Raw genomic sequence first — 12,867 nt, 5'->3', positions numbered from 1 at the left:
AATGTTTAGTCTCTCTCACCTAGTTATGATAGCCACTTTAATGAGGCTATGCTTAAAAAATCACACAAAATAAATAACATCCGCCTCTATGGTAAAGTGGTTAGCATGATTGGCTGCCACCGCTGGAGGCCCGGACTCGATTCCTGGCTCTGCCACGAAAATTCGAAAAGTGGTTCCAGGGCTGGAACGGGGTCCACTCAGCCTCGGGAGGTCAACTGAACAGAGCGGGGTTCGATTCCCACCTCAGCCATCCTCGAAGTGGTTTCCCGTGGTTTCCCACTTCTTCTTCCTCAGGCAAATGCCGGGATAGTACCTAACTTCAGGCCACGGCCGCTTCCTTCCCTCTTCCCATCCCCTACCTACACTGCCCCTGTTCAGCATAGCAGGTGAGGCCGCCTGGGCGGGGTACTGGTCCTCCTTCCCGGTTGTATACCCTGGCCCAAAGTCTCACGCTCCAGGACACTGCCCTTGAGGTGGTAGAAGTGGAATCTTTCGCTGTATCCGAGGGAAAACCAACCCTGGAGGGTGAACAGAATAATAATGAGAAGAAGAAGAATAATAAGAAGAAGATTTCCTTAAGGCTAGCGTTCTGTAAAGTAATTGTAATTTTACTGATTTGTTGTTGAAAAGGTAATTTGTAATATTATAACTGAGTAAAATATTTATCAGGTAAATATAATATAACCCAATTGCTTTGTATTTATTTTCTGTTTTGATCAAATTGGGGACAGTTGTATGTCCCGAAAGTCCTTTCCATCGGGATAAATGACTGTACTACGGCACCATCCGGGGGGCATGATAATGGGAAAAAACAGGTCTGATATCATCAGATGTTATGGGCTAAAGCTTCACTGCTTCATACTCTTTAACCGTAATGGATTGGAGGTTTTGAAGAATATCCGGACTAAAATTTTGTGGTGAGTAAATGCCAAGGATCCTGCCGCCGGCCTTGAGCGGGACCTTGCTGCAGGCACTATGATCACACTTTCTGATCCGTAATCCGTACCAGACAGCACGCGGGGCTACAACAAAGACTCTGGTTTCTTTCTTACGAAGCTCACTGAGATCTTCAAGAATTCTTTCTTAGCCGTTTATAACAGGACTAATAAATTATACTACTTTTTCTGCTAGCGCCTTTACGTCACACCGACACAGATATGCCTTATGGCGACGATGGGACAGGAAAGGCCTAGGAGTGAGAAGGAAGCGACCGTAGCCTTAATTAAGGTACAGTCCCAGCATTTGCCTGGTGTGAAAATAGGAAACCACCGACCAGCTAAGGCTAATGAAAATATAATGGCTTTTAGTGCCGGGAGATCCCAGGACGGGTTCGGCTCGCCAGGTGCAGGTCTTCTGATTTGACTCCCGTAAGCGACCTGCGCGTCGTGATGAGGATGATGTTGAAGACAACACACACACGCAGTCCCTGTGCCAGGGAAATTAACCAATGATAGTTAAAATTCCCGACCCTGCCGGGAATCGAACCCGGGCCCCTGGCCAAAGGCCAGCACGCTAACCACTTAGCCATGGAGCCGGACTTTAAGGCCAAACATAGTTAGAAAAGCAGCCTCCTTTTTAACTTTAATAAGACTTCACCCCATTTTCCAAACGTTTGTACAAATAGAAGAAATGTATAAATCGATTATTTTATGACATTTTGAGAACAGATGGCAATGTACAGTATTATTACCACGCAAACTCGGTGTCCAGCTCCTTGGCTGTATGGTCAGCGTACTGTCCATCAGTTCAGAGCATCCTGTGTTCGATTTCCGATCGAATCGGGGATTTTAACTGCGTATGGTTAATTCTTCTGCCTCGGGCACTGGGTATTTGTGTTCGTCTTCAAACACTTATCTCCATTTTCCTGCAACACAGAACATTAACAACCACTACGTCCGCCTCCGTAGCGTAACATCAATATTAACTGCTGTCCCCAGTGGCCCGGGTTCGATTCCCGATACTGGCAGAGATTTAAGAATTGCAGGAGGGTTGGTATGTGGCTCAACTGGTACATGCATCTCACCTCATTTGTCCTGAAAAGAGCTGCATAACTCCGGGACAAGGACACGGCTTTTTCGGCTCCATGCCTAAGTGGTTAGCATGCTGGCCTTTGACCCAAGGGGTCCTGGGGTCGATTCCCGGCCTGGTCGGGGATTTTAATCTTCATTGGTTAATTAGTAGTTTGTAGTTGCAATTATAATGTTATTTTATTTATTTAATCCGTTTACCCTCCAGGTTTGGTTTCCCCCCGAATTCAGGGCAGTGGCCTGGGGAGCAAGGCATTTAGTCGTGGATAAAACTGTAGAGAAGGACCAGTACCTCACTCAGGCGGCCTCACCTGCTATGCTGAACAGGAAGGAAGATAGGAAGATTGGAAGGGATAGGCAAGGAAGAGGAAAGGAAGCGGCTCCGGGGCCGGGTATTTGTGGCTCTTTCAGTATTAGAATTCATTTTAGATAGGGCCCATACTCACAGATGCGCAGGTCACCTATAGGGGTTCAAATCGAAAGACCTAAACTTGCTGGAGAACGAAGAAATTGGCATTCTTAAGCTTAACCTTTTCTCTGTCTTTCAGGGAATGTTTTTCTGGGTATCTTGATTAATTTTCGAGTTATGACTTACGAATGTAGATCATATTATTTGTACGCCATCGTACCAATTTTTAATTCAATATACTTACGGCTACCGAGAAAAATGGCATTGACTTTTAACTTAATGTATAGTGCTGAAGGGGAATGTACCGTCTTAAGCGATTACATTAGTGTTTTGGAGTAAAATTGTATAAATACTGCACATAAGTGACTGAAATGTCGACATATCTTGTCATTCATAACTAAATGTAAACTTGATTAGTTTATAGTTGCAATTATACTGTTATTTTATTTAATTAACCCGTTTACCAGGTTTGGTTTTCCCCCGGACTCCGGGCAGTGTCCTGGAGAGTGTCGGGGATACAACTGGGGACGAGGACCAGTACCTCGCCCAGACGGTCTCACCTGCTATGTTGAGCAGGGGCCTTGCGGGTGATGGGAAGATTGGAAGGGATATGCAAGGAAGAGGGAAGGAAGCGTCCGTGGCCTTAAGTTAGGTACCATCCCGGCATTTGCCTGGAGAAGAAGTGGGAAACCATGGTAAACAACTTCGAGAATGACTAAGGTGGGAATCGAACCCCTTCTACTCAGTTGACCTCCCGAGGTTGAGTGGACACCATTCCAGTCCTCATACCACTTTTCAAATTTCGTGGCAGAGCCGGGAATGGAACCCGGGCCTCCGGAGGGTGGCAGCTAATCACACTAACCATTATACCACAGGAGCGGACGTAATAATAATGTTAAAAGATAAAAATAAACTACCTCAGTTGCTTTCATGTTTCCAATTGAGGAAAGATCTCCCATTTCAGACCTTGAGAAATGCAGTATGGTCACCCTGCCGGAAGGACGACAAAGAACGTGAAAATGAAAACTTCCCTAGTTCTCGCAAACATAATACAGTCAGGATCGGAAAAGGAACAAGATTGACCAAGGAAGATTGGATATGAAGAATGAAAAGCAGGAATACGAAGCAAGTAAGTAGAAGTGTTGCCCATGGTAACCAAAGCTTGCTCCCAAGTTGTGAGTCCCTGAGGAAGTCCCCCAATTTTTAAGTTACTTTCTTCATCAGGCAGATGACATAGCGGATGTATTTTCTGTCTCGCACTACCTCACACCGTAATTCTCTATTCCTTTTTCATTCTTGGCTCTTCTAACATGTTTATACATTGCATTAGTGAATTTTGTTTCATTTCATGTAATGAATAGATTAGTAACTTATTTTACACTTATTACAAGGTATAGAACCATACCTTTAGCTTGAACAACAGTGGGGTAAAATGGACTGTATCGCTGTTCACAATTGACATATCCAAGTATTTTGATGCGGTAGATTATGGGAGACTTCTGACGAAAATAAGGGCTATTGAACTAGGCAAACCGAGCAAGTTGGCTGTGCGGTTAGGGACGCACAGCTGTGAGTTTCAATTCGGGATATAGTGGGCTCGAACGCCATTGTCGGCAGTCCTGAAGATGGTTTTCCGTTGTTTACCATTTTCACACAAGGCACAAGGTACCTTAATGAAGGCGACGGCCGCTTCCTTCTCACCGGGCGAGTTGGCCGTGCGGTTAGAGTCGCGCAGCTGTGAACTTGTATCCGGGAGATAGTGGCTTCGGATCCCACTGTCGGCACCCCTGAAGACGGTTTTCTGTGATTTCCGATTTTCACACCAGGCAAATGCTGGGGCTGTACATTAATTAAGGCCACGTTCGCTTCCTTCTCACTCCTAGGCCTTTCCTATCCCATCGTCGCCATAAGACTTATCTCTGTCGGTGCGACGTAAAGCAAGTTGTAAACAAACTGAACTAAGCAAAAGAGCGATTGAATGAGTGGCTACATTTCTAGAAAACAGAACTGAGAGAACCAGAGTAGGTGAGGGAGGTTCCACAAGGCTGTATTACTGTACCTTTATGTTTTTCTGTGTGATTAAATGATATGTTTAAAGAACTGGAATCTCAGATAAGGATTTTTGAAGATTATGTTATACTGAAGACCTGTAGAGTAATAAATACGTTACTGGATTGTAAGCTACTACAAACAGACCTCATTAATATCGTGAGATGTACAGCATACAATGGTATGATGGTAAACGGGATGAAAAATCAGGTAGTAAGTTTTAATTACTGTGTTTATGGAGTGAAAGTACACAATGGGAATTGCTGTAAGTACAAAGATGTTAATATGAGGAAATATCTTTACCGGGGTATCTTATTAACGAGGTTGTCAATAAAAGTTATAGATCTATTCATATGATTATGAGGATATTTACGGGTTGTAGTAAGGTTGAAAAGGAGAGGGCTTTTAGGTCACTGGTAAGACCCCAATTAGAGTACGGTTCCAGTGTTTAGGATCCTCAGCGAAATTTCTTGATTTGAGAACTGGTGAAGATACAAAAGAAAGTAGTCTAATGTTATGAAAATGTTGAAAACTTTGAGCTGGAAAGATTTGGGAGTAAGGAGACGAGATACTTGTCTAAGCGGTTTGTTCTAAGCTGTCAGTGGATAGATGGCGCGGAATAACATTAGTATACTAATAAGCTTGAATGGAGTTCGTAAAAGCAGGAGATATCCCAACGGAGATAGGCTATTCGATGAAATTCCAAGTTCTTTGAAATAATTTAAGAATGGGCAAATGATGAATAATCTACCACGTGGATGACAGCACTAAATGTAATTCAGTGGACTGAGCATTGATGATACAGTCCAATCTCGCGGAAGCGCGGAATACTCCCTCCCTAGATATCCGCATTTCAATTATAACTGTTACAGTTAAACATGACTTTTGAAATTGATAGATACAACCGTCACTTTTGAATCTGGCCATGTTTCCACGAGTCAGTGAAAAAAAAAAAAAAATCATTTACGTCACCGATCTGTGGGTACACAGAATCCGAAGAGAAAAATAGATTGAGGGAGGTCAGATAGGAAAGCTGAAAGTGAATAGCCTGATACAGGTTAAGCCGGCTTTACATTTACGAGTAACTCGTATACGAGTAGGAAACGCGTTTACGCGTACGCTTACTCGTATAAGAGTACAGTTTCCAATATGGCTCCAAGCAGATGAAAACGTCTTGCTATGGCTGGTATCTTGCTGTTGTGTTTTAAAACAAGACAACAAAATGAAGCGAAAAAAGTCAGGAGCTTTTGGGTTAAAGAATCCTTGAAGAAAAGACCCGTTTTTGGAATACAGGAACATTTACTAACTTAGTTGATTTATTAAACGAGGGAGGAGATGGTTATAGAGACTTCTTAAGGATGGATTTTAGTACATTTGAAATGTTGAACCTTTTGGTTAGTGGACGAAATGACTTTTTTAGGTACCGGTATCGATATGCTAAATACTGGCATATTATTAGTAATTATTTTTTACTAGGTTGCCCCTCATATCCCCAAAGGAAACATTCAGATGAGAAGTGGTATCAATTTTCAGCTGCAACTGGCAGTGACTCAGATTTTCAGCTACTGGAGATAGCTTCAAATCATTAGAATTCTTGACGCGTATATCAGCCTCAACTACCGGTATTTCCTTGTTCATTCCAAAAGTTGTTGATTTTCTTTTTAACTAGATCCGTAGTTATGTTTAACTTCATAGGCCTTATTTCTCGCATTGATGTCCCGATATTGAGAACACTTAACATTCCACAGGTTTTCCGCTCTGTAGTATAAATTAATGAACTCCTCCAGATTTTCACGAGACATCCTGCAGTATTTAGTCTCCGCCATTTTTAAAACAGTCTAACTCGGATGCAAGTCGGAAGCCACTCTACTTTGATTGCTATTCGTATACGAGCTACGAGTACGTACGAGTCATCGTTTACATTTACGATTTCTTATCCGAGTCAGTCCGAGTAGCCTACTCGTATAAGAGTTACTCGTAAATCTAAAGCCGGCTTTAGTTGAAAAATGCCAGATGTAGCTCGGGATACGTGGTCGCCATCCTAACGCTCCAAGATGAGCGTTTTGGACGCCTATTATGATAGGTAGCAGATACCGTGGATGCATTCTACCGCCCGTACCCATACGAGGAATCAGCCACTAAAAATATAGATTTTATGGAGTGAGGTACTTTCCCTTTTCTAGTCGCCTCTTAAGAAATATTTCATAACAGCGAAACATAGGAAGTTACGTCCAGAGGCCTGCCTATTAATACTAAATATATTTGAACAAGGCTGAGAATTTAGTACACTTATCGTAACTGATAAGCTTCTCAGAAGAATTATATACTTCTCTTTCGATGATATTGTGTTTTAGTGTGTAGTAATTCAATGTTGTGCAGCGTATTTTCGAGCAAAGTATTTTAAACAAGGCGCGTATTGAATTCATGTGCAGAGGAAAGACCAAAGAACATAAGGGAAAGACAACCCTTCTTTGCATGTGAGATACTTCACTATTCTAAGGAATGCGGTTCCTAAATGTTCTCATTTCCGCGCAAAATAGATAAAAATATTGAAGTGTAGTCGTATTTATTTAATTAAATCACTTACGTGTGTTAATTTCTATTTACTGTTTCGTGGATACGGGCAAGAATCTTTTGTTGCCAGTTTGTTTAATATATGAACCAACGAAGTAGAAAAAACTATCACGTGGAATCTTTTCCTTTAGTTTCACTTTGGCATTGGGAGCTCTATGAAATGAAAACATCATTGGTCCAAATTTGCTACACGTATTTTCAAAAGGAGGATAAATAACTCGTACTGTAAAGTGTAAACAGTACGCACAATTATTGTAACATAGCTTCACTATAATAACAATATTATAGACTGTCTGCTATGGTCGAAATAATTTCTGCATGGGATATCTGTGAAACTTCACAGCAAGGATGGTGGTAGCATTGGATGTTAAAAATAAAAATATAAGAATATACGAATGCGCATTCACGTGTCTGAATGACCAACCAGTGACCAAAACCAACGGACCAGTTCAAACTTGCATTGTTCGTGGTGGGGACGTATGGATCCAGCATCAGTTGAAAAACATAATTTTGAAGGTTAATTTTGTAATCTGTATGTCGCCATGAAGCTGGCTATCATATTAACAATTTGGATTGTCAGTTTTTCGATAATTGAGGCTTCATTCTGGGGTTTGGATTGGGTTTGGAGTAAGAACGATGATGCAGCTGATGATACCCGGCCAAAAGTTAAGGGGATGACCATGGTAAAAGTGCCATTCGAAGCCAAGACTGACGACGAGAAATTTTTGGAAGAAGCTAAGAAGTATACAAGTTTGAAACTAAGTGAATTGGACTCGTGTCAGCACAAGGTACGTAAAATGTTTTGGCACGGTCAATGTGCGGAGGAGAGAGGTGAGCGATTGCGGGATATTTTTATCCGGACTCAAGACAAATGCCTTTGTCATTTAAACAAATATCATATGTAGCTACTTTCCACGATAATTAATAATGTGTTTTTGTTTAAGAATTGATTGGGCGTTGAATAAAGTTGAATAAACTGTTACAAATCGAGCGCGAAATTTAAAATTGTTACTGGTCAGCGGACTTTGTTTACCATTCTGTTTCCCACTATCGGCAGCCCTGAAGATGGTTTTCCGTGGTTTCCCATTTTCACACTAGGCAAATGCTGGGGCTGTACCTTAATTAAGGCCACGGCCGCTTCTTTCCAACTCCTGTGTCGGTGCGACGTAAAGCTCCTAGCAAAAAATAAATAAATAAATAAATAAAAATACCATTCTGTTTATTTTTAATGACTAGGGCCCGGATGTTTAGGTTTTATAAAAGTCTTTTATTATCGCAGATTAGCCTGTTTTAAAAATATTTTAGCCTTTTGTAGGAATTTTATGACAAGTGAACGAAAAACAGAAGTAGGTAAACGTGTAGTGACTTCTGCACGGACGTGATGATCTTGCGACATGTGGTGACACTATTCGCCGTGCACTTTTTCTCCTGTGAACTCATTCACCTGAATAACTGCGCTCACTATTTCCATCTTTCGTATTCATGATTCCTTTTCATAATATTAGGGCGGCAGACCGAAATGCAGATCACTGGTGATTGATTTATTTATTACCATATGCTCTGTCTACAGATCCAGGAATTTCGCTTATTGAGTTATGCATTGTCTCCATGACATCAGTATCTTTTAGGGGCAGGGACACAGACACCACATGTTGAATTGCAACTGGTAGGCACTGAAAGAGCACCGTTTAGAATATCAAGGAGGCAATGTTGCTGTTGTTAAGAAGTGCAATCTTGACTTTAGCAGTGCACCTTAATTCACTTGAGTCGAAGGCATGTCTCCTTAATTTTCTCGCAGTGATTGGCTGATAAAATTGCCATTGTCCAGGTACTCCAATGTGTTAGAGCAGGTTCTGGAGGAAACTGTCATTGATTCCAGGGAAATTTTCTTCTGTTAAGCGATGTAGGCCATGGACAAAGCAGGTGACGAACCATAGCTGGGTAGAAATTTACTAGCCTAATGTTTGTCCTGATTTAATGATGTAAGTAGCACTTTTCAGAGAATATTGCATTCTAACTTATGCTTTTGTATTCTGTCAGCAACCTCCCTAGGTTGTGGACAGTTATACAACTTTCATGTAACATATCGTCGCTGTCGGGACAAAACCTCCTATGTGAAATATTTTAACTTTGAACTTTGGCCGGTAAGGTTCTGTCATCTAAGGTGCAATATTGTGTGAATATTGTCAAGGCATTCTCACTCTTCATAATGTATGTGCTGCGGGACAGTAGGCTATATCTCCAAAAATATTATCACATAGGAGGTTTTGCCCTGGCAACGACGATATGCAGTCTGTGTAAAAATTCAAAATAACTGGTAGCTCCACTTGAATTTGAGTAAAAATTTGGATTTGCATAACATATTTTGAAAAGGACTGTTTCATCCTTTTAGCCCTTTCTCCCCTTCTTAGGTTCAATAAGATTCACATATAAGAATCTTTTAGGCATAAAACACAAAGGGTTGTTGAAATTTTAAAATAAAAATGTCAAGAAAATAATAGGTTAAAATAAGAATCTGGGCCCTATTAACCCGGGAGAGGTAACGCGGGGTGCTGCCAGACCCTCACGGTGAAATCTGGAACTACTGCATCCGTGTTTGGTTGGCTATATTGCTAATACTTGGTCTACCTTCATTCAGGTGTTCTCTTAACAAGTTCCTACATGCATCTCCAGTGTTCTTTGCGTTGGAGAAAGAAAACAGCCAGTTAATGTGACTGGGGTGCCTGTGGACCCCCACGTCACCATTTGTGGGACTCTTAATTTACTGAAGACTAGGCCATTCTGTTGAAAGTGATTAAGATATATGTGCACGAATCACATGAAAAATGTTTGCGAACCTTCCATTGATGCTGGAGAACACATAATAAGTGAATCTGAATGAATCTTACAACGAAACAGAATTGTAATAAAAACTCCTATGATGGCAAACGGTGTTTTTCGATATTGTTTTTGTATTTGTTTTTTGATGTGACATTGAAGTACTTTACACAATATCACAGTTTCATTATTGTTAAAACCTTGCTTACTGTTTATTTATTTAATAAAATTTGGTTTTGCTTTCATTATAGTATCGCAAAAGACAAGAAATTGATGGGGGGGTCCAGGGACACCCCACGTTACTACTGGCGTTATGAAAAGTCACGTTACCTCTCTCGGGTTAATGATGTTTAACAATTTGATTAGTGAGTGATATTGTTATGACAGTTGTGTGAACGTTCATGCGTGAGGTGTGATGACCATGGCAGGAAAGCTAGTGACAGTGATCAAAAATTAAAACAAAATCTAAAGAGATGAATTTGCAACAACTTAATAGATCAAAATTCACCATAGGGCCACTCAAAAGTATTACAGGGAAACATGATAGAACAGGCTCATCCCACAATTCTGGGTGTGTTATTTGAGCTTGTTTCAGAAGTTAATGTATTTATAGGCCTATCACAAAAGTTAACAAACCTATAGTTTTATAATTTTTGTTTTGTTGTATGCACTTTTGACCTCCTTATAGTGTTATTTACAGCATTTACAATTTTTGTTCTGTTCGTGAATAAAACGTGTACTGTTCTGGGTCTGACTGAGTTATCGAGTACTTATATGCATTTTTTTTTCTATTTAATTATGTTCACTTATGCCTTACATGAGAGAAGATAACATTTTTCACTTTTTTCCATGCCAGGTGATAATGCAGATCACAACATCATGTTCTGACATGACTGAGGAACAACTAGCAAAACTGAGTGTCAATTTACTGAACTGCCAGTCAGCTGTGGAAGGTCGTCAGCAATTCCCCTGTACCGAAGACATGGTATGATTATTTTTTATGGTACTATAGATTATGATATTTATAATAGAGAAAAGTTTCGCACAATGTGCAAAGAAAATTTTGGCTCTCATTTTCATCGAGACAGAATTTAGTCAGTGACACTAATTTTTTCCCTACCAGGCGGGTTGGCCGTGCAGTTAGGAGCGCGCAGCTGTGAGCTCGCATCCGGGAGATAATGGGTTTGAATCCCACTGTTGGCAGCCGTGAAGATGGTTTTCTGTGGTTTCCCATTTTCACACCAGGCAAATGCTGGGGCTGTACCTTAATTAAGGCCACGGCCACTTCCTTCCCATTCCTGGGCCTTTTCTGTCCCATCGTCGCCATAAGACCTATCTATGTCGGTGCGACGTGAAGCAATTTAAAAAAAAAAAAAATCTTTTCCTGCATGACATTGCGTGGCACCTCTCACAGCTTTTCCTGCACAATTTGCATAAACACTGTAATTCGTTTGGTTCATGGTAGTTGGCTCTGCTGCATATCCGGTGGTGAAATCCGTGAATAGCAAATCGCGTCATTACATGTCTATAGTCCCGTTTTTATGAGTTTTGACTTGACAGTTAGCCGGCAGTCAGACGGTGGTGCCAAACTGCTACGAATACAAACAGCTGATTTATGATACACAACACGAACAGAAATGCAAATACTGGAATATAAGTCCATAATCAGTTATTCTTTGTAGCAACATACATGATTCACATAAGATGAACAATAATACACAACACATTTAGGATAAGGCTACAAGATAAAAATGTCATTGCTCAAACAGATAAAAAGTGAGAAAATTAAATTAAATTTCTACTCACCATGTAGAAGATCTTGCGTTGCTTTTAGATTCAGTTTCCCGTAACGAAGGAAATAATCCTACAAAGCGAATATACCACTCATTTCTGAGTCACTATCAGCATTGTCATTGTATGTTGAGGTTTCACTCTCGCTTGATCCTACAGAGATAATAAAGTATTCAACATAATCGTCTGTGAGCTCTAATCATCTCGGATTTCGTGTGTCTCACAACGTTGCTCCAGTCCTCCGCACTTATACGGCCTACGGCTTCGAGAATAAGTCTTTCAACTTCCGAAACTGTGAAGAGTCGGTTATTCTCAGCTATCTAATTCTTCAATTGGGCCCAAATCAGTTATAAGATGTTAAAATGGCATTGGTATAGTGGAAGGTGAACTACTTTATGCTCGTTCCTTCTGGCTATTTCATCCACCACATAAACTAGGCACTGGGGCTTGTTTTGTTTCAAGACATGCATAAGATCCACCTTCCCCATGTCATTGCCAACCAAAATATTGTGCTCTTTCTCCCACTTAATCAGCTCATTCTTTCTAGCCGCCATTGTGAAGAATGATTCCCTAACATTACAAACAATTTTCCGGGCCTGGCTCTAGTGGAGTACCGTGTCCGAAGAGCTTTCTTCTCGTGGGAGCTTCATCCTAAGACGTAGGCGTCGACATGACAGAATATCAAATTCACACACAGGCCTAAAATTAACCTACTATATTACTAATGGTAATTCTAAATTCCCATGGAGGGAATTAGATATTTTTCCACCAATAGAGCATATCAAAAATCAGATCAAAAATTAGATGTATAGCTTTTCAGGCGTTTGCTCTATTAACCAGCATTTCGTCTTAGGCCTGACACTAGACTCGTCAGAGTGGGATGTGTCAGACCCTACCCACTTATGCTGGGGTGTATGCAGGTGAACTTATCAGAAGCCTCTTATGTGGCACAGTCTGATAACTGCAAATTGGAATTGCTAGGCGGGCATTAATTCCATTGTGGAGTTTTATCTCCCGTATGCAGTTATCAGACTGTGCCACATAAGAGGCTTCTGATAAGTTCACCTGCATACACCCCAGCATAAGTGGGTAGGGTCTGACACATCCCACTCTGACGAGTCTAGTGTCAGGCCTAAGACGAAATGCTGGTTAATAGAGCAAACGCCTGAAAAGCTATACATCTAATTTTTGATCTGATTT

At 40.9% G+C, this 12,867-nt stretch overlaps 1 protein-coding gene across 1 annotated transcript in view; it reads left to right on the top strand.

Annotated features, from left to right (window-relative positions):
* Nucleotides 1-7,536: 7,536 nt before the first annotated feature.
* The window catches only part of LOC136875956 (protein brambleberry), a 146,638-nt gene continuing 141,307 nt past the window's right edge, over nt 7,537-12,867 (top strand). Inside the window, exons 1-2 of the mRNA XM_067149573.2 lie at nt 7,537-7,847; nt 10,733-10,861. Of these exons, the coding sequence (XP_067005674.2) occupies nt 7,602-7,847; nt 10,733-10,861 (375 nt within the window). The 5' untranslated portion in view covers nt 7,537-7,601. The remainder of the gene's footprint in view (nt 7,848-10,732; nt 10,862-12,867) is intronic.

The sequence above is a fragment of the Anabrus simplex genome, chromosome 6 (assembly GCF_040414725.1).
Source record: "Anabrus simplex isolate iqAnaSimp1 chromosome 6, ASM4041472v1, whole genome shotgun sequence".
Taxonomy (NCBI): Eukaryota; Metazoa; Arthropoda; class Insecta; order Orthoptera; family Tettigoniidae; genus Anabrus; species Anabrus simplex.
The sequence above is the reverse complement of the archived record's forward strand: the minus strand, read 5'-3'. Positions and strand labels throughout refer to the sequence as shown.